At 39.5% G+C, this 18,611-nt stretch overlaps 1 protein-coding gene across 1 annotated transcript in view; it reads left to right on the top strand.

Moving 5' to 3' along the window:
• Nucleotides 1–6,562: 6,562 nt before the first annotated feature.
• Nucleotides 6,563–18,611, top strand: part of MYO1H (myosin IH) — a 39,775-nt gene continuing 27,726 nt past the window's right edge. Inside the window, exons 1-8 of the mRNA XM_063086310.1 lie at nt 6,563–6,715; nt 9,281–9,396; nt 10,629–10,827; nt 11,669–11,749; nt 14,097–14,276; nt 16,505–16,603; nt 17,611–17,724; nt 18,179–18,250. Of these exons, the coding sequence (XP_062942380.1) occupies nt 6,590–6,715; nt 9,281–9,396; nt 10,629–10,827; nt 11,669–11,749; nt 14,097–14,276; nt 16,505–16,603; nt 17,611–17,724; nt 18,179–18,250 (987 nt within the window). The 5' untranslated portion in view covers nt 6,563–6,589. The remainder of the gene's footprint in view (nt 6,716–9,280; nt 9,397–10,628; nt 10,828–11,668; nt 11,750–14,096; nt 14,277–16,504; nt 16,604–17,610; nt 17,725–18,178; nt 18,251–18,611) is intronic.

Below are 18,611 nucleotides of genomic sequence, written 5' to 3'. Positions count from 1 at the left end.
TTACATAACATAAAATTAACCATTTTAAAGTGCTATAGGACAAACTATCCAGTTTTAAAAAAACGTTTGTTAAAGAAAACCTATATTTTAAAAGAGATGAAAGAGGAAAATGCGAATCAAAACCACAGTGAGATATCACTTTATGCCCACCAAGATGGCTATAATAAAAAAGCACTGCATAATTTAAATCCTTTGAAATTTGAGATTTGCTTTATAGCTCAGGATAATGTTAGTTTTTGGAAATGTTCTGTGTGCTTTTGAACTCAAATGCATACTCTGCAGTTGTTGGGTGCAATGTTCTATATGTGTTAGTTAATTCGCTAATATCTTAGGCTGTTAAAGACTATCAAGGCCATGTCAAAAGGACTCGAGAACCCTCTTAATAGGTTCCCACCTGCCAAAAGTAGGATAAATTTAGTTTCAATAATTGTCAAGGAATGAAACACATCAAATACACTTAAACCCATGAAATTGTAATGATATTAAAAACTCATTGTCACCTCTGGAGGATGCTATAGAACCAACTCATTATTCTGAATACTGGAAATCAAGCATTTATCTTGCCTTTCCTTTACAAAATGTACCCCAGAGCAACTAAATAGTTGATAAGAAAAGTTTCTCTTTACAGATAGGTCCCAGCCAACAAGTGAGGAAGGAGTGATAGAGCTGGAATATCAAAACCTTGCAAACTCCTAAGAAAGTGTGGATTTAGGCAGTGTGCATCAGAGAGCACAGACATCTTGAAAAGACAGCCAGCCCTTCTGTGTCTCCTGCTGGAAGTATACTACACTGCCTATGAAGTCTTTTTGCCAAAACAAATCAATCCTGGATCTGATTGATCCTCTAAATCAAATGATCAGTTTGCAGAAAATGCAGGAGAAAAAGGGACATGTTAAATGACTGCATAAGAATGCATCAACAAAATTGAGACTGTGGGAAATTCTGTAGGACAAATTGCCCAATTTTTTCCAGTAATAAATTGCAAGAAAAATAAGGAGGGGGAACCTATAGAACAAAATACTTGAGAGACTCATTGGCTAAATACAGTGTATGGACCTTGTTTAGATCCTGATTTGAGTTAGCCAATTGTAAAACATGTCATATAAGATAATTACAGAAATTTGAACATTGGGCATGACAATATTTAAAAATTATTTTGACTTTCTTTACAGTAATGGTATTGTGGTTATATATATAAATGTGTGTATATATATATATATATATATATATATATACACACACACATATATTTTAAAAGAGGTCTTTTAGAGATACCCACTGAAATATTTATAGACAAAGTAATATGATGTTTATGTCTTACTTCTGAAGAATACAGTGTTTGGGAGAGTGGTGAACAGAGCCAAAGTAAGAGTTCATATTTGTTGAAGCTGTAATGGGTGCATTGGGTTTGTTGTACTTTTGTTACTTTTATATATGAACATTTTTCATAATAAAATATTTAACTATATATTTACAGGAAAAACATATTTAAAGAAAAATATAAAGTAAAAAATAGTGTTGGTGGTTTGGATCCCTGGACCAGCCAGCCACCAAAAAACAGACACAAAAATAAAAACAAAATAGTGGTGGTGCACAGACAATGACCATAAATGTAAAGGAAATATACAACTGATGTTTGGGAAGCAAGGATCTGGGGAACATGCCCTAGTTTGCAAACTCTCCTCTGCCCTAAGAGTTCCCTGGACCCCGTTTCAAGTTTCCACAGGACAACCCAGTGAGACTCTTAGCCCTCCTTCAATCAGAAAGGTCTGCTTTCAATTTTATATATTGAGGTTTCGTATAAGATTTCCCTTGAACAAAGGATTCGGAAGCTTCCAATAAAATTCAAAAACTACAGTTCCAGAGCTTATCATCTACCCTCTTCTTCCCATTAAAAATATCCCCTACTCTTCTTCCAGACATTTAGGGTAGTAACAAAAACATTGCCTGAGTTTGACTAGCAAGAGCTGTGGCTAGCATTCAAACTGCTGATCTCCCAATGGAAAAGCTCTTTTCTGCATCTGTGTTAGTCAGCATGAGCAACCTTAGGCTACAATAACAAGCATCCCCCCAAATTCAGAAGTTTGCCCTAACAGGAGTTTATTTCTTGCTTACACAATGTCTACTGAAGGTCTGGATGACTCTTCAGGACATCTCTCTTCCATGTGATATCTCAGGGATCTAGGCTGTGTGGATCATGTGGCTCATCCACTGAACAAGAGAAATTCTCAGTCGTTGCAGCACTGAAGGAGTCCTGACAGCCCACTGGAAGGGTCTTGCACAGATGTCATTTCTACCCACAACCAGTTGTAGTCAAGTAAATCCACATGCAAGGGGGCTGGAAAATGTGGGGAAGTCAATGTAATATTTAGCAGGCATTTCTGTCTCTACCATATCATCTCCCCTTCTTTACGCATATTGTACCTGCTCTGTCCCCCTGCCCTATATTGGGTCAAGCACTAGATTATGTAGAAGAAGATGTGATCAGATCATCACTGAGTATATGATACTCCCAAAATAATGGTCCTGGTGGGAGCATCTCCTTGAATCCCTTGCATTCAGATGAGTGACATGTCTAAACCATCCAAGACAAAAAGTGACTTGTTTTATTTTTGAGTATCTGCTGAAGAGGTTGCAAACTAGTGTCCTGCAAGACTAAATTTGTGCCACAGGAACTTCATACAGAATCCTAAATTTCTGACATTTCTTAAATATTTGGAAAGTCTGGCAACACAGGCCCTGTAGTCGTGCCTGGTGTCAACCAGCTGGAGCCGAGCAGTAGCTACATACCTTAGATGGCCATTCATTCCGTGGTCTAAGCCAGACCCCATCACCTGGCAGCTTGTACCCTATAGGGGGCAGAATCTGGAATTCTTGCTCTATGGGTTTGCAGAGTAGTGTCCTCTACAAAGTTCTGTCACCCCAAAGATGGAGTTCTTTCTTAGGTGTAAGTTAACATAATGTAACTTAATTTTCTTAGGTGTGATTGAATCTCTTTAATTTCCCCCCCTCTTATTTGATCATTTCTGCATTAATGTTCTCTTCATGATACATCTCTTCATTGCCTTTTTGGTCAAGGCTGAACCACTCTAATTTCTTGATTGTCCTTTCCTCTTACATCCCAACATTTACCTCCTTTCACCCTTCGTGTCATTCTTATTGGGACACTCTAGTTATCCCACATCCTTTTAAAGTTATCTGGAAATGAACCAGATAAAAGGAATCCAGGCCTTAGAATTGAAATGTCATATTGCGACAAACCAAAACTCCAGTCTGAAGTGGATGGAGTGTGCTTTGACCCTTGCAAGTTAAAAATCATGGTCACATTCCTTAGTCTAGGAGGTTTTGTCAAATCTCTTTGGGCTGCAAGTCACATCAGCTCCTGGGGCTGCCTGCAGGACTCATTCTCATAAGCATACCACTGCTGCATCCCTAGGACCTGGCTGAGAGAGGAGTACGTTAATCTCTGCACCTTCCTCCTGCTGCAGCCTGACTTGCAGTAATGTTTCTGTATGCAGCTCTAGACATTATTTTAGACCCCACCTCACCCCCAGTTTAACAAGGAATCATTGGTTACTAATCAGCAGGTTTTTTGCTTTACAATGTTCCTGTTTCTAGTAATCATATTATAAATACTAATGATGCCAGAAGCAAGTACTCACAGAGGTTCCATTGTGCCTGGCACTGTTCCAAGCGCTTTACATGATTCTGGTCAAACCAACAGTCCTATAAAGTAGGTACGATTATTATTTCATTTTACAGAGATGAGCCAGAGACTTGGGACTTGGAGAGATTGACAGACTCTCCCAAGATTGTACTGCCAGGAAGCAACAGAGATGGAATATGAACCTAGGTAGGCTCAGGTTCCAAAGTCCTTGTGCTTAATCACTACGCAATGATGTCTCTAATTTAAAAAAAAAAACAAAAAAAAATCCTTTTTAAAAAAAGTTTATGACCATGCAAACTCATCTTTATTGATTATCCATTGGATTGTTTTTTGGTTTTGTTTTTAATTTATTTTTTAATTGACATGTATGAATTGTACATAATTGATGGGTACAGAGTTATATTTCCAATACACATACCTAATATGAGATGATCAAATCAGGTTAATTAGCATATCCATAATCACAAAAATTTATCATTTCTTTGTGATGAGAGCATTACAGCTCCTCTCTTCTAGCCATTTGAAAACATACAATAAATTATTGTTAATTATGGATGCCTACCTAGCAATACTGTTGACCACTAGAACTTATTTTTCTATCTAGCTGTAATTTTGTATTCATTAACCAACCTTTCCCAAACCCCTCCCTCATCCTCCCCTTAAAAAAAAAAAACTTTAAAATGGAAATATTTGGAATCACTAAGTATTGTTTGACCTAAATGCATTGTTTTCAACCTTAGATTGCTGGTGATTTTGTTTATTCTAGCTTCATTTAGGTAGTATAGGGAGACATCTGGTGGCCATTCTGTTTTTTAAGACTTTTTATTATGGAAAATTTCAAATATATTCAAAGTAAACAGAAGAGTGTAATAACCCCCCCTAGACCCATCACCTAGCTTCAACAATTATTAACATTCTGCCATTCTGTTGTCATTTAGACCTCCACCTATTCTCCAACCCCTCCCCACTTGATTATTGTTTATGGTTCTTTTTTTTAAAAAATGTGCATAATCAAAAGGCATCAAATCTTAACAATTTATCTTGACAAACAGATACACCCATGTATCTCATAGGCCTGTCAAGATATAGAACGTTTCCATCACTCCAAAAATGTCCTTTGTCCGGTAACCCCCCAACCAGGCAACAGTTGTTCTGATTTTTCATTGCAGATTAGTTTTGCTTGTCCTAGAATGTCACAGCAATGGAATCATACAGTATGAACCCTTTTGTGTCTGGGCTCTTTCACTCAGCATAATGTCTGTGGGAGCCATCCATGCTCTTGCATGTATCCATTATTTCTCTTTTACTGTGGTACTCATTCTATTGTACAGATGTACTGCATCCACTCTCCAGCTGATGGATATTTGGATTGTTTCCAGTTTGGGACTATTATGAATAAAGTTGAGCACAAGTTGAACTTCGTGTTCAAGTCTTTTTGTGGACATATATTTACATTTCTCTTGTGTAAATAGTTAGGAGTGGAATTGCCAGATCAAAGGACAGAGGCATGCTTAACTTCATTAGAAATTGCCAGACCTTTGTCCAAAGTCATTGGATCTCTTTACATTTCTGCCAGCAATGTATTAGAGTTCTGTCTGTTCCATGTCCTCGCCAGTGTTTGGTATTGTCAGTTTTCTTCATTTTAATTATTTTGGTGGTTTCTCATTGTGATTCTAATTTGCATTTCCTGATAACTAATGATGTTGGGCATTTTTCTGTGTGTTTATTGACTATTCGTCTATCTTCCTTTGTGAAGTGTCCATTCAAGACCTTTGCCTAATATTTATTGGGTTTGACTTTTTATTATTAAGCAGTAGGAGTCTTTTATTCTGGATACAAATCCTTTGCGGGTATATATTTTGTAAATATTTTCTTCCAGTCTGCACCTATTCATTTTCTTAACAGTGTCTTCTGATGAGAAGAATTATATTCAATAAAGTCTAATTTCTTATTTTCTTTTATTATTTCTTCTGTGTCCTAAGAAAACTTGCCTTCCTCTGGATGCAAAGACACCCTTCTCTATTTTCTTCTATTAGTTTCATAGATTTCACATTAACATTCAGGCCTAAGATCCATCTCAAATTTATACATATATAGCTGTTGCTATTGTCATGTATACAGTCAGGCGTTGTTTAACAACAGGGATACATTCTGAGAAAGGTATCTTTAGATGATTTCATCCTTGTGCTAACATCACGGTGTTCTTACACAAACCTGGATGTTGTAGCCTACTACACACCTAGGCTATACTGTATAACCTATGGCTCCTAGGCTACCAACCTGTACAGCATGTTACTGTACTGATTACTGTACACAATTGTAACACAATGGTAAGTATTTATGTATCTAAATATATTTAAACATAGAAAAGGTACAGTAAAAATACAGTATAAAAAATAAAAAATGGTACACCTGTACAGGGCACTTACCATGAATGGAGCTTGTGGGACTGGAAGCTGCTCTGGGTGTCAGTGAGTGAGTGGTGAGTGAGTGTGAAGGCCTAGGACATTACGTACACTGCTGTAGACTTTATAAACACTGTAAACTCAGGCTACGCTAAGTTTATAAAAAAAAGTAACTGCGCTATGACATTACAACATTATCACATCACCAGGTGATAGGAGTTTGTCAGCTGCTTTATAATCTTATAGGACCATCATCGTATATGTGGTTCATATTTTATATGTTTTATAAATACATATATGTATTTGCTTTTATTATCATCATCTTGTATCTTTAACCAGATTATGAACTCTAAATGAAGACAGCATAAGTTAATCTCAGTTCTCTACTACTGCAGAGTTTAGCATCTTGTTATTTGCATGCGTTAGACATGTGATAGAAAGTACCAGAAAAATGAGCTGCTGAGGACTGTATGGTTCCCTGTAGGAAGAAGTGAGGAGGAAGCACATCCGTCTGCACATGGAAGGGACGCTGACTGCCCGGGACAAGGTCGGGGTGCAGGATTTTGTGCTGTTGGATGCGCACACCAGCGAATCTGCCTTTGTGGACAACCTTCGCAAGCGTTTCAATGAGAACCTCATATATGTAACTTAACCCATTTCTCAGCTGTTTTCCTAAAGCGGTGGTTCCCCCTACCTCCCAGCCCTCACAGCCTTGATGATTGTGAACAATATCACTCTGTTAGGTTAAACATTAAAGGGAGGTGTTGAGGGACCATCAGCAGATGTACCTTGATCCTTTGTGCTAAGTCTTTTCTGGCTGCCAGTGACAGAGACCCAACTTAAACCAGCCTAAGCCACAAAAAGGAATCTATCAACTTAAATAACTTTAGGGTCCAGCAATAGACGTAGGGTTTCAAATGATGTCTTTAGAACTCTTTCCATCTCTCTGCTCTGCTTTCTTTTGCATCAACTTCCTCTTCAAGCCAACTCTATTCTCATGGTGGCAAGACAGCTGCCAGCAGATCCAGGCTGCCATTTTATCAGCTTAGTGTTGGCAAGAAGAGAGCACATCTTCCAAGAGACAGTTCCAGAGCTGACAGTGATTGGCTCTGACTGGCTCATTTCAAGTCATGTGCCTATCAGAGCTGGTATTAGTTGGCTCTGAATGGCCCATCTTGAGTCAGGTGCCCATCTCTGAACCAAACCCCATGGTTTTACCCAGGCCCACCTCTGGAGGTGAGGGGTAGGGTCACAGCTCCCTGATAATATGGACTGAAAGCTGGGGAAGAGGGTTCCTCAAAGGAATCTGTTGAAAGAAGAGGAATAGATGCTAGTTAGGCAAAAGTAAGAGATGTCTACCACATCCTCTGAACCTGCAGGGATCAAGACTGCAGCACTTGCCCAGAACTCTTCCCAGACTGATCTTGTCCCATGTAGCAGTGGCCAGTTTTTAGTAAATTCTCCATTTATCACCATACCCTGATATGATCGGTCAATTTTCGGGTAAATTCCTCTAGTGTAAACTTTGTAGTGTCCTTGTGTGTTTTGTGGGAATTATTAAAATTATTTAAATTTTTTTGATATTTTAATAGCTTTTGCTAAAAGTCAATCAGGCGATCAGAAGCTGTTTAAAAATATTTTTCTTATAGCTATTTTGTTTGTAAAGGTGCCTGTGATTTAATCTATATGTTGAAACCAAGGTTACCAGAAAAAATAAGCAAGGTATTTCTTAGTTCCAATTTCTTAATTCCAATTATTATAATTTCATAATTATCACCCTTAATCGTAGAAATGGAAAAAAAAAAATCCATCTAATTTTCTGGGTAAGCAAAGGAGAAATATCATAGTATTGGAGGAGTACAAATCATGATTAAGTTAAACGTTTCCTATTTAAAATGAGAAATTTCAGAAACTACCTTCCACCCTGGAAGAGCAGGTTTCTACTGACTGAAGTAATACAGAATTTTAGTCAAAACACTCTTCTCCGTTCTGGTTCTCTGTTTGGATCTGCCCTGGAGATTGGAAACATTAGTTGTAATGATTTTAGCATAATCGTGATGCAGGCTGTAGTACCTGAAGGATTTGAAACAACAACAAACTCAGAATCTGAAAATACCAAGTGTGTTTTTCTTTTTCTTTCTTTCTTTTTTTTTTTTTTTTTTTTTTAAAGATGACCGGTAAAGGTATCTTAACCCTTGACTTGGTGTTGTCAGCACCACGCTCAGCCAGTGAGCGAACCGGCCATCCCTATATGGGATCTGAACCCGTGGCCTTGGTGTTGTCAGCACCACACTCTCCTGAGTGAGCCATGGGCCGGCCCGATGTGTGTTTTTCAAAGAAGCCCCAATAATTATTTTTTTCTACATAAGAACTTGGAGCTCTTTATTTACATATAATTGTATTTCAAAAAGTCTTATGTTAGTGGTTATATTGCAAATATAAGTACTTGAAAAACTTGAACACGAATAGAGCCTAACATTGAAATCTAGGGAAATAAGTGTCGATAGTGGGAGCACTTTGCCCAGTTTTAGGAGGCTGGCAGATATTCTCGCCCTGCTTTCCCCAATGGCCAGAGAGACCTTCGTGAACATAAATCCGATCACGGCGTTCCCCTCTCACAGCACCTATTCATGTACAGGTGTTTCATCTCAGCAGGGGTGGGCGGTGTCTCCACCATCCATTGGATTTGGAATAAAACTCCAATTCCTCCTGTCAGCCCACAGGGCTGGTGTGATCTGAACCTGCTCCCTCTTTGACATCCTATCTTACCATCCTCTACTCACTCATGAGCTTCAGCCACGCTGGCCTGCAGTGCACCAAGCCTGCCACACTGGACTCCTCAGCCTAAAACACCCTTCCCACCCACTTTTTTCATGACTGGCTCCTCATCCTTCAAGTCTCTGCTATGATGTTAGCTCCTTAAAGAAGCCTTCCCTAAGCCCACTAGCTGATATGGGCTTCCTTAGTCCTGCACACTTTCATTACCCTAGGTACACCTTTCTCAACACTGACCTCTCACTGAAGCTGTCTTGATCCCTTGGTTGTTTGTCTGCCCATTCCCCGCGACCCAACCCCATGTAAGCTCCATGATGGCAGAGACTTCACCTGTGTTATATCTCCAGCCCCGAATGAACACATGGGGATCACAGGGTGTGACAGTCTTTTGTTCTCCAGAATTCCTCATTCATGCTTTGGTCCATTCCTCTAGACATATATTGGGACCCTTCTTGTATCCGTGAATCCATACCAGGAGCTCGGAATCTACACTGTGAGCCAGATGGAACTTTATCAAGGGGTCAATTTCTTTGAACTGCCACCCCATGTGTAAGTAGCATCCAGGGTCATCACTAGGAGTATTTTTCTATTTTTTCCCCTTCCTTTCTATTTTTCTTTTTTCCATCCCTCTCTTCCTCCTTCCCACCCACCCAAATCCTTGATGCATGTTCATTAGGTGCTGTACCTCACTTAAGCTGCTGCATTCTTGTGAAATAAGTCTTTCAAAGCAGCAGAAAACTTTAAGGTCATTATTGAATCTCAGCTTAAATACAAGAGGCGAAATCTAAGAGCGTGGCTAGAGAGGTCTTCTCTGGGAAGTGGGTCTCTATAGTGCCATCTACTGGTGCCTGAGTATCATGACGGCTAAGAAGACAGCCCATGGGTAGAAAAAAACTTACCAGCGCTGTGGAATCTCTAAAATGAGCAATTTCCTGCCAATCTTACATGGCTGAGGCTTTGCTGAGTCTTCCAGTTCTCCTCCCTGGTTGACTGGAATAATATTTAGGTTCTCCCCTCATTTGTCTTGGTGACTCGGCTACTCCACTTCCTAAGGCATTTATAGACCATTCTGCATCATCACCACCAAGTACTTCCTGAAATAGACATTGTGCCACATGCTAAGATTATACTCTTGGGAGACCATCATGCTTTGGTTTCTGATCTTGGAGATAAAGCCTTTATAGTAGTTTTACCTCTTATCCTAAAGATATCACAATAGTTTTTTAAATCTTTTTGGTTTCCTGCCTCTATATTCTTAGTGCTCTAGGTTTTGAGGGAAAGAGAAAACATGAGATCTTATTATATTTATTAAATTATTTAATGTGGGAAGTCTTCAAAAAGTTCATGGAGAGATTCATGTTACCTTTTAATTATATTTTTCCACAAACCTCCTGAGGCACCCTCATATTTAGACAACACGTTATTTCTACCTATAGCTAATAGAATGTCTCTTGGGGATATAATTTAGTATCTGGCTTATTCTTATAAAAAAAAATGGTGAATTAAAATAAATTTGTTAAATCTTGAAAAATGTTTTCATTATTGCTCAAGTTCCTCACTTTAACTCTTCTACTCTTTGAGTTTTGATATCTAGTATACTTCATGTTTGATCAGTCAGTGGGTCATAGTGGGGGTTTGATATCTGTCTGAGCTCAGTGTCCTTGAACCACAGTCTGAATGTGGCTTCCTGGAGGCAGGGTACTTTGTCCTGATCTGGTGGATGTCACATCCAAGGGAAGTAGCATTAAAACCAATTTGTTTCTGTGTCACTCCCTCTCCAGCTACGCCATAGCTGACAATGCTTACCGCATGATGTGCTCTGAGCTCAGTAACCACTTCATCCTCATTTCTGGAGAGAGCGGGGCAGGGAAAACAGAAGCTTCCAAGAAGATTCTCCAGTATTTTGCAGTTACCTGTCCAATGACTGAGTCACTACAAATAGCCCGTGACAGACTGCTGCTGTCCAATCCTGTGCTAGAGGTAAGTGATCTTTGAAGACCGACAGAGGGGAGTTCCAAGAAGGTCACTAAGTAAGAAGAATCCTCTGCCTGGGCAGGCCAGTCAAAACAGGGCTCTGTTAAAAAAAAGCGGTCTCGTGGGTAGTGTCAAGGTTAAGGGCATTGCCTTGAATTAAGTCTGGCAGGCTTAGATTCTAATTCCAGCATGGCCAAGCACCAGCAAGCTTCTGCAAGTCCCTCCAAATCCAGGAGCCCGTTTACCCATCTGTAGAATGGGTCTGCTCATAGGACCTGCTTCTTAAGAAGTTTTGAGGATTAAATGAGATGAATGCACAAAAAGCACACAGCAGAATTAGAAAGCACTAATACTTTATTATTTATTAATATCTTTATTATTAAATCATTGTTATTATTTCTACTATTGCAATTCACTGACTTGCTGGCTAATCTTGAACAAGTCATTTTCTCCTGTGTTTTTGTGGCCATTTCTATAAAAGAAGATGTCCATAATTGAAATAATTTTCCCAGCAGACACTTTGAGCTGAACAACTTGATTTAGAAGGGGTCTGGTGATAGGGACTGTTCACTATGCCTTCTAGGACAACAAGGGCATAGGGTCCTATGTGATTCTTCTTAGGCCATTTCTAATATATTTCTAGATCAGATTCTAAGAAGATATTTTTCCCTTCTTTACTCTGAGTCCAGCTCTAGCATTTGGCATTAAGTCCTTTTTAGAAGATAAGTATTGCTTTCTTCCCTGGCTCCTCTCTTTTTCTTCCATTTTTTAAGCATGTTATTTGGGGTCAGGAATTTGACAAGCATGGTGAATTTAAATGACAGCGAATGATGCTTTGTATTCCCAGGCTTTTGGAAATGCCAAAACGCTCCAGAATGACAACTCCAGCAGATTTGGAAAATACATGGATATACAGTTTGACTTTCAGGTACACTGAAGTTGCTATTATTGGTTCATGGGAACCCCTTATTTTGCCAGTGATGGATCCCAACCCAAGGCATCTTAAGGGAGGAAGGGCTCAAACAGTTAAAATATCTAGGGTTAGTGATAGTTTTAGGAAATGCAAATAAAGACTGCAATGACACCATTTTACATCTTCTAGATGGGCAAAAGTTAATAAATCTGATAATACTAGGTGTTGGCAAAGATGTGGATCATTAAGAATTCTTACACATTGCTGGGGGGTGTACAGTGGTGCAACCCATTTGGAAAACGACGTGAAAACTCATTTGGAAAACATTGCCGAAGAGGCTGCCATTCCACTGCCACAGTTATCCCTGCAGATGTGTAAGTAGGTTCACAACAGCAATGCTCGTGATGGTAAAAGAACTGAAAAAAACCAACACATCTGGAGAGGACTGAATGTCCATGGACAGGAGAACGGCCAGTTAAATTGTGGTATGTTCACACACGTTGCAGTGAAAGCAAATGAATTACAGCTACACGTAACACGGAAGAGTTTGGGGAATATACCGTGTGCCATTGTGATGCCATTTTTTATAAGGCTTAAAAACAATATCAAAAGGAAACAATATCCCTGTACCAGCCAGCCACTAAAACAAACAAACAAACAAAAAAGTAAACAATGTATTGTTTAGGTATGCCTCCTTACGTTGAGGGCTCTGCACACTTTTTTGGATAGGGCCAGAGAGTCAATACTTTAGGCTTTGTGGGCCATACAACCTCTGTCACAACTACTCAATTCTGTTGTTGCAGCATGAAAGTGGCATAGACGATACGTAAATGAATGAGTGTGGTTGTGTTATATGCAGAATTTAAATGGGGCTAATGCAAGTGAGAAGAGTAGACACAATCTCTAGGACATATAGGTCCAAGTGGTAAAATGACACTTGGACTAGAGAACCCCAGCTAGCTAAGCATTGAGTGCAGTGATGAGGATAGACTGGCTCAGGGCCTCCTAAAGGCTGGTATGGGGACCTCTGGTGGCATGTGCATTGACTGAAAGAAACTGAATAACGATGCATATTTTAAAACTTTTTATTGAAGTTCAACTCACATACTGAAAAGGACACAAATCATGAGAACAGCACAATGAATTTTCACACATGTAGCTATCTGTGTAACCACCACTCAGATCAAGATATAAAAATTTCTAGCATCCAGAAGGTTCCCTTGCTCTTCTCCAACAATATCCCCCTTAACACAGATTACCACTATACTGACCTCTATAATCACAGATTCATGTTGCTGGTTCTTGAACTTTATATAAGTGAAATTATATCTCGTGTATGTCTGGCTTCTTTCAATCAACATTATTCTATGAGATTCACTCATGTTGTTGCATGTAGGAGTTGCTCATTTTGTACTTGTATGACTATATCACAATTTATTTGGTCTCCTGTTGATGAACATTTGAGTTTTTTGCAATTTGGGGCTGTTACTAATAGTGATCTGAACATCCTTGCACATGCCTTTTAGTACATGTAAGCATACATTTATGTTGTGTATATACCCAGAAGTGGAATTGTTGGGTTCTTACTAGCAATGTTATGATAATTAATGATGGTTCCCATTGCTCCACACCCTTGCCAATGTTTGTATTGTTAGTCTATTTAGTTTTAGAAATTGTGGTGTGGTACGGCACCTTTTCACTGTGCTTTAAGTTTGCATCTCCCTGATAATTAACAAAGTTTTGCTTATTGGCCACTTAAAGATCCTCTTTTTTGTTCAGGTCTTTTGCCCATTTTGAAATGGATTGTCTGTTCTTTTTCATTGATTTTCAAGAGTTCTGTATGTGTCCTGGAATAAAAATTCTTTATTAGACATATTATTAAAATAATAACGAAGACAGTGTGATATTGACATGAGGATAGATAAATAGGCTAATGGACCAAAACAAAGTCCAGAAGGATCCCCACATATACAGTTACCTGACTTAGGACAAAAGTGCCACTGTGATTCAGTAGAGATAAGGTTGTCTTTCCAATAAATGGTGCTGATGAACCGGATATCAACATGGATAAAAAGACTTTGGACCCATACCTCACTCCATAAACAAAAATCAAATAGTAATAGTTTGTGGTTCCAAACATAAACATTAAAACAATCACACTTCTAGACAGAAATGTAGAAAATATCTTCATGACCTTGGGGTAGGCAAAAATCTATTAAAAAAAGAACCCAGGAAACGCTAACCATAGAAGATTGATAGTTTGGACTTCATACAAATTAAGAACTTCTGTTCTCCCAGAAGATGCCAGTAAGAGAGAGGCTTGATGGTTGTCATAGCTGCATTTTTTTGTTCTGTTTTGAAGGGCATTCCTGTAGGTGGGCATATCATCAGTTACTTGATAGAAAAGTCCCGAGTCGTCTATCACAATCAGGGTGAGCGGAATTTCCACATTTTCTACCAGCTGCTCGCAGGTGCTGAAGAGGATTACCTTGCTTACCTGGGACTTGAGCGAGACCCCCAGCTGTATAAATACCTCTCGCAGGTTGGAAGGACCGGCACCTGGTGTTGGTGACCTTTGGAGGAGGGTGTTTGTTGGGGCTGCCATAGGTTGTTTGAGAACGTTCTGTTATCATTTTGGGATGTACCTACTGGCTGATTTCTTCACACATATCACAAACAAGCTAATCTGTCTCCTCTTATGCCTGACAGCTATATACAACACTCTGTACCACAAAAGCAAAATAATCATCTTGGTAAAGTAGCCAATGTCTAGGCAAGTTGTTCTCAGTCCTAGGTGAAGTTAGAATCACTTGAGGAGCCTTTTAAAAACACAGATGCCTGGGTCCTACCCTCCAGAGATTTGGATTTAGTTGGTCTGAGGTGGAACCTGGACATCAGAGTTGTTTTAAATGTTTTCCTGGTGATTTAATGCACAGCTCAGGTGAAAACTGCTGGTCTACATGTGATAGAAACTAACCATCCATCTATGTCCACAACCTATGCCACTTCATTCTGCTTCCAAACTAGCTTTGAAAAGACCTTCCCCCACCTTCCTGCCTTCTGTCTTGAGAACTGTTAGCTGCAAAATGAATGTACTACCTTAAAGAAATAGTTCAGGCCATTTCTCTAAGCAATTCCAGGGTCTACTGTTGCAAAATTGACTGTCAGAATATAACTTTGCAGCATTAATTCTTCTGCAGCCTGCAGTAGGATTCTGGAATGCCCAGACTGTATGACACTGATCAGTATTTGATGTTGCTAGCACCCTTTTTGTCCCAGGGTTTTAAAATTTTTCTCTTCTTATTGGGCCTGATTTTGAGGTCACTTTGCAGAGTGCAGGTTGGGGTATCATTAGAGAGAGAGAACAAGGTCTTATAAAGTGAATCTCACAAAATAAGGGCCAGTATTTCACAGAAAACATGGAACTTGCTTGACTGAAGTTTATTTAAAGCTAAATAATGAAGATAAAAGAATCTCATAATCTCATTTTATATTTAACAGATTTTGAGCTAATTTTTAGAATGAAGAATAAATTAAGTTTGATTTTTTTTGTTCTTTTTGAGAGCCCAATATTTTCCCTCCCAAAAAACTGTACAGTTGTATCATGTTTGAATTTTCGTAGCATGATCAGAGATGATCAACTCATAAAAGTATTTGAGAGCTTCATCCATTTCCTCAAGGGCTTCTCTAACCCTTTGACAATCAAATCATTCTCTTTTGGAATATAACATGTCTATTGCAGATTATTTTCTGGCCACACCAATCCACCCAGATACTGGTGTCCCAGAGGCTTTGGAAATGGTTTTAGCAACTTGCCATTATTATTTTTTTCAATCAATTTCATGATCTCCTATAACTTTGGTTAATTTCATGGCTTTACTTTGTAGTATATTTGCACTGTTTTCAAACCAACAGGTGTCCAAGAGGAATTGACTTGTTCAGACACTGCCTGAGGGGAAGGGGCAGATACTGTTGATTCTATGGGAAAGGATATTGTGAGGTTGCAAATTTTATACTGGCCAGTTTACTGGTGAATGTTTTCATGGTATGACACCTTTGATTTCCGCACACAACAAAGAAAAATTTTAAGATAATGAATCTTCAGATAACCAGGAAGCTAGCAACACTCTGTACCACAAAAGCAAAATAATAAAAAACACCTGTCCAGTGTGATTTTTTTTTCTTTAAATAGTCACATTGGTCAGCCTGTTAGTTATTTAAAAGACAACTTCTAGAGTTAGTGGAAAAAGTCTTAACACATCTTTGCTAGTGACCATTTCCATGAAATCTGTGTTTCTTTAAATGCCAAACTTTTATTTCCTTGAGTGAGGGTCTCCTTCCATCTAGTCCCTCAGTGAAATTACTGCTGGAGATTCTCATGCAAGTCAAGACTTTTCTGAATTTAAGCACTGTAATTTCCCTCCATGGTTCAGCAGGTATTTATTAAGACAAACAGCTTCAATTTATTTAGCAAAAATGACAAACTATGTTTAAAAACACATACAAAAGATATAACGCTAATACGTAACTTTGAAACTTTTCCCAGAACAGAGACATAAAAATAAAATTCCAGATAAATGTGGAAAAGCAGTGGTTGGCAAATCATTATATCCTAGACAATTAGAGTAAAAACTACTTGTTTACAATTTAGTATATGACAGAACTAGCTTTTGCATGTTTGTAAAGAAAAGCATTTTGATTTAGAAATAGGTGTACACACACTTACCGTCCTTATAAAAATGTCGTTGTGACCCAATTTTGTGTCAACAGGGTCATTGTGCCAAAGACTCATCTATTAACGACAAGAACGACTGGAAAACTGTGTCCAATGCCTTTTCTGTCATCGATTTTACTGAAGCTGACCTTGAGGTATGGGTGCTGGGGACAAGACTGCTAGTTCTGGCTGGGGTCGAGGAAACAGTCCTGGTATCTTGGTGTTTGCATAGCAGGGTTGCCAGATTCAGCAAATAGAAATATAGAACGCTCAGTTCCTGACGAATTTCAGATAAACAATGAAGATTTTTTTTTTAATAAGTATGTCCCAAATATTGCATGTGCACAAACTTATACTAAAAAATTAGTCATTGCTTATTTGAAATTGGAACGTTAACTGGGCATTCTGTTATTTTATCTGCCAGCCCTAAATTTTCCCAATGTGTCGTGCAAGGAGGAGGTGATATTTTTCTTCCCCTAAATTAAGTCCCCTCTCAACAATTTAAATTCCATAGAATCATAGGAGTGTCATTTATTTAAGCTTCTATTTTGGAACAAACTGGAACAAATTGTAGGATTATAAACATTTTGTTTTTACATCTTTTTGTCTTCTTTTTTTTCATTTTGATTGTTAGACTATTAATCTTACAAAGACAAGAATGGGGTTTTAAAAAAATCTGAGACCACGGCATTTGAAAATTAAGTGGTTTTTTGGTGAGGTTTATTTTATAAAATGTTTTATAAAATAGTTTATAGGGGCTGGCCAGTTAGCTCAGTTGGTTAGAGCTCAGCCTTGTAACACCAAGGTCACGGGTTCGGATCCCCATGCCGGCCAGCCACCAAAAAATAAATAAAATAAAATAAAATAGTTTATAAAAGTGGTTTATTTTATGAAAAATAAAAGGGATTTTTTGTGTGTGAAAATAGAAGTGTTCTGTGCTGGAGACTGAGTGAGGCTCTTTTGCCCCTTCCCTTAACATTTGAAGTGAGTGAGAGGACCGATTTCTGGGTAGGAGGGGGGCTCAGTTCTGTGAACTTGGGGGTGGAATTCGGGAGAAGGGGGTGTTTCCCTTCAGGTGTCTCTGCGATGCCATTTATCAATGAGCCATTTTCTCTCCTTGTCCTCCTGGTCCCCTGCCCCCAACCTCTTTCCATGTTCCTAGAATCTCTTTGGAATTATCGCCAGTGTCCTGCACCTGGGGAACATTTGCTTTGAAGAAGACAACCGGGGCTGTGCCACCATCCCAGACACCCATGAGATCAAATGGATTGCCAAGGTGATGTTCCTCTCCAATGAGGACAGAGACCCTGCCTTTGAGAGGCAGAGCGGGGGCAGCTGCATGCTCACAGTTGAGCCCAAATGGCCAACCCATGTTCTTTCAGCTGATACCGTTTAGGAGGCTTATTCTTTATTTTATTTTTTTAATTTATTTTATTTTTCGGTGGCTGGCCAGTAAGGGGATCTGAGCCCTTTGCCTTGGTGTTATCAGCACCACGCTCTAACCAACTGAGCTGACCAGCCAGCCCTGGTTAGGAAGTTTCAGTGAGGGGGTGGGGGGGAGGGCATGGAAAAAAGCCGCTTTGTTGAAAGGTCTAATGTGGTCTGTTTTGCTTTAAAGTACAGTGATCAGTCAGGGTGGATAACCCTGGGCCTGGAAACTCCACAAACTCTTCATCAGTGAGTGAGTAAAACTAAGTCATTGAATGGCACTTTGGATTTCTTTTATTCAGCTCCTGGGGGTCCATGCATCGGTCCTTCTGGAAGCTCTCACTCACAGAAAGATTGAAGCCAAAACCGAGGAGGTAAAAACTGGCTCTAGGTGGATATACGCCTGCCCTGCCCACCACTGCTGCCTGCCTCATATGACAGCAGGATGGTGGCCCTAGGGAAGGCCAAAACCTGGAACCCAGCCCCCTAGGCCCTGAGTGGTCCAGCTTCTGCCAGGGTGTCCTGCCCATCTTCCCCCGCCACTCCCACCACCACCATCGCACCAACGCTAGCACTCCATGCCTCACACTCACCACGTCCTCCCTCCATGGGGTCTTTGCACTGCTGTTCTCTCTGCTGGAACACCGTTCCCTATGCTTCATCTAGCTAACTTCTCCCTGTTCCTCAGTTCCCAGGGGTCCCTTCCTCAAGGAGCCTTCCCAGATCATCCACCCC

The sequence above is a fragment of the Cynocephalus volans genome, chromosome 2 (genome assembly GCF_027409185.1).
Source record: "Cynocephalus volans isolate mCynVol1 chromosome 2, mCynVol1.pri, whole genome shotgun sequence".
NCBI classification, from domain to species: Eukaryota; Metazoa; Chordata; class Mammalia; order Dermoptera; family Cynocephalidae; genus Cynocephalus; species Cynocephalus volans.
The sequence above is the reverse complement of the archived record's forward strand: the minus strand, read 5'-3'. Positions and strand labels throughout refer to the sequence as shown.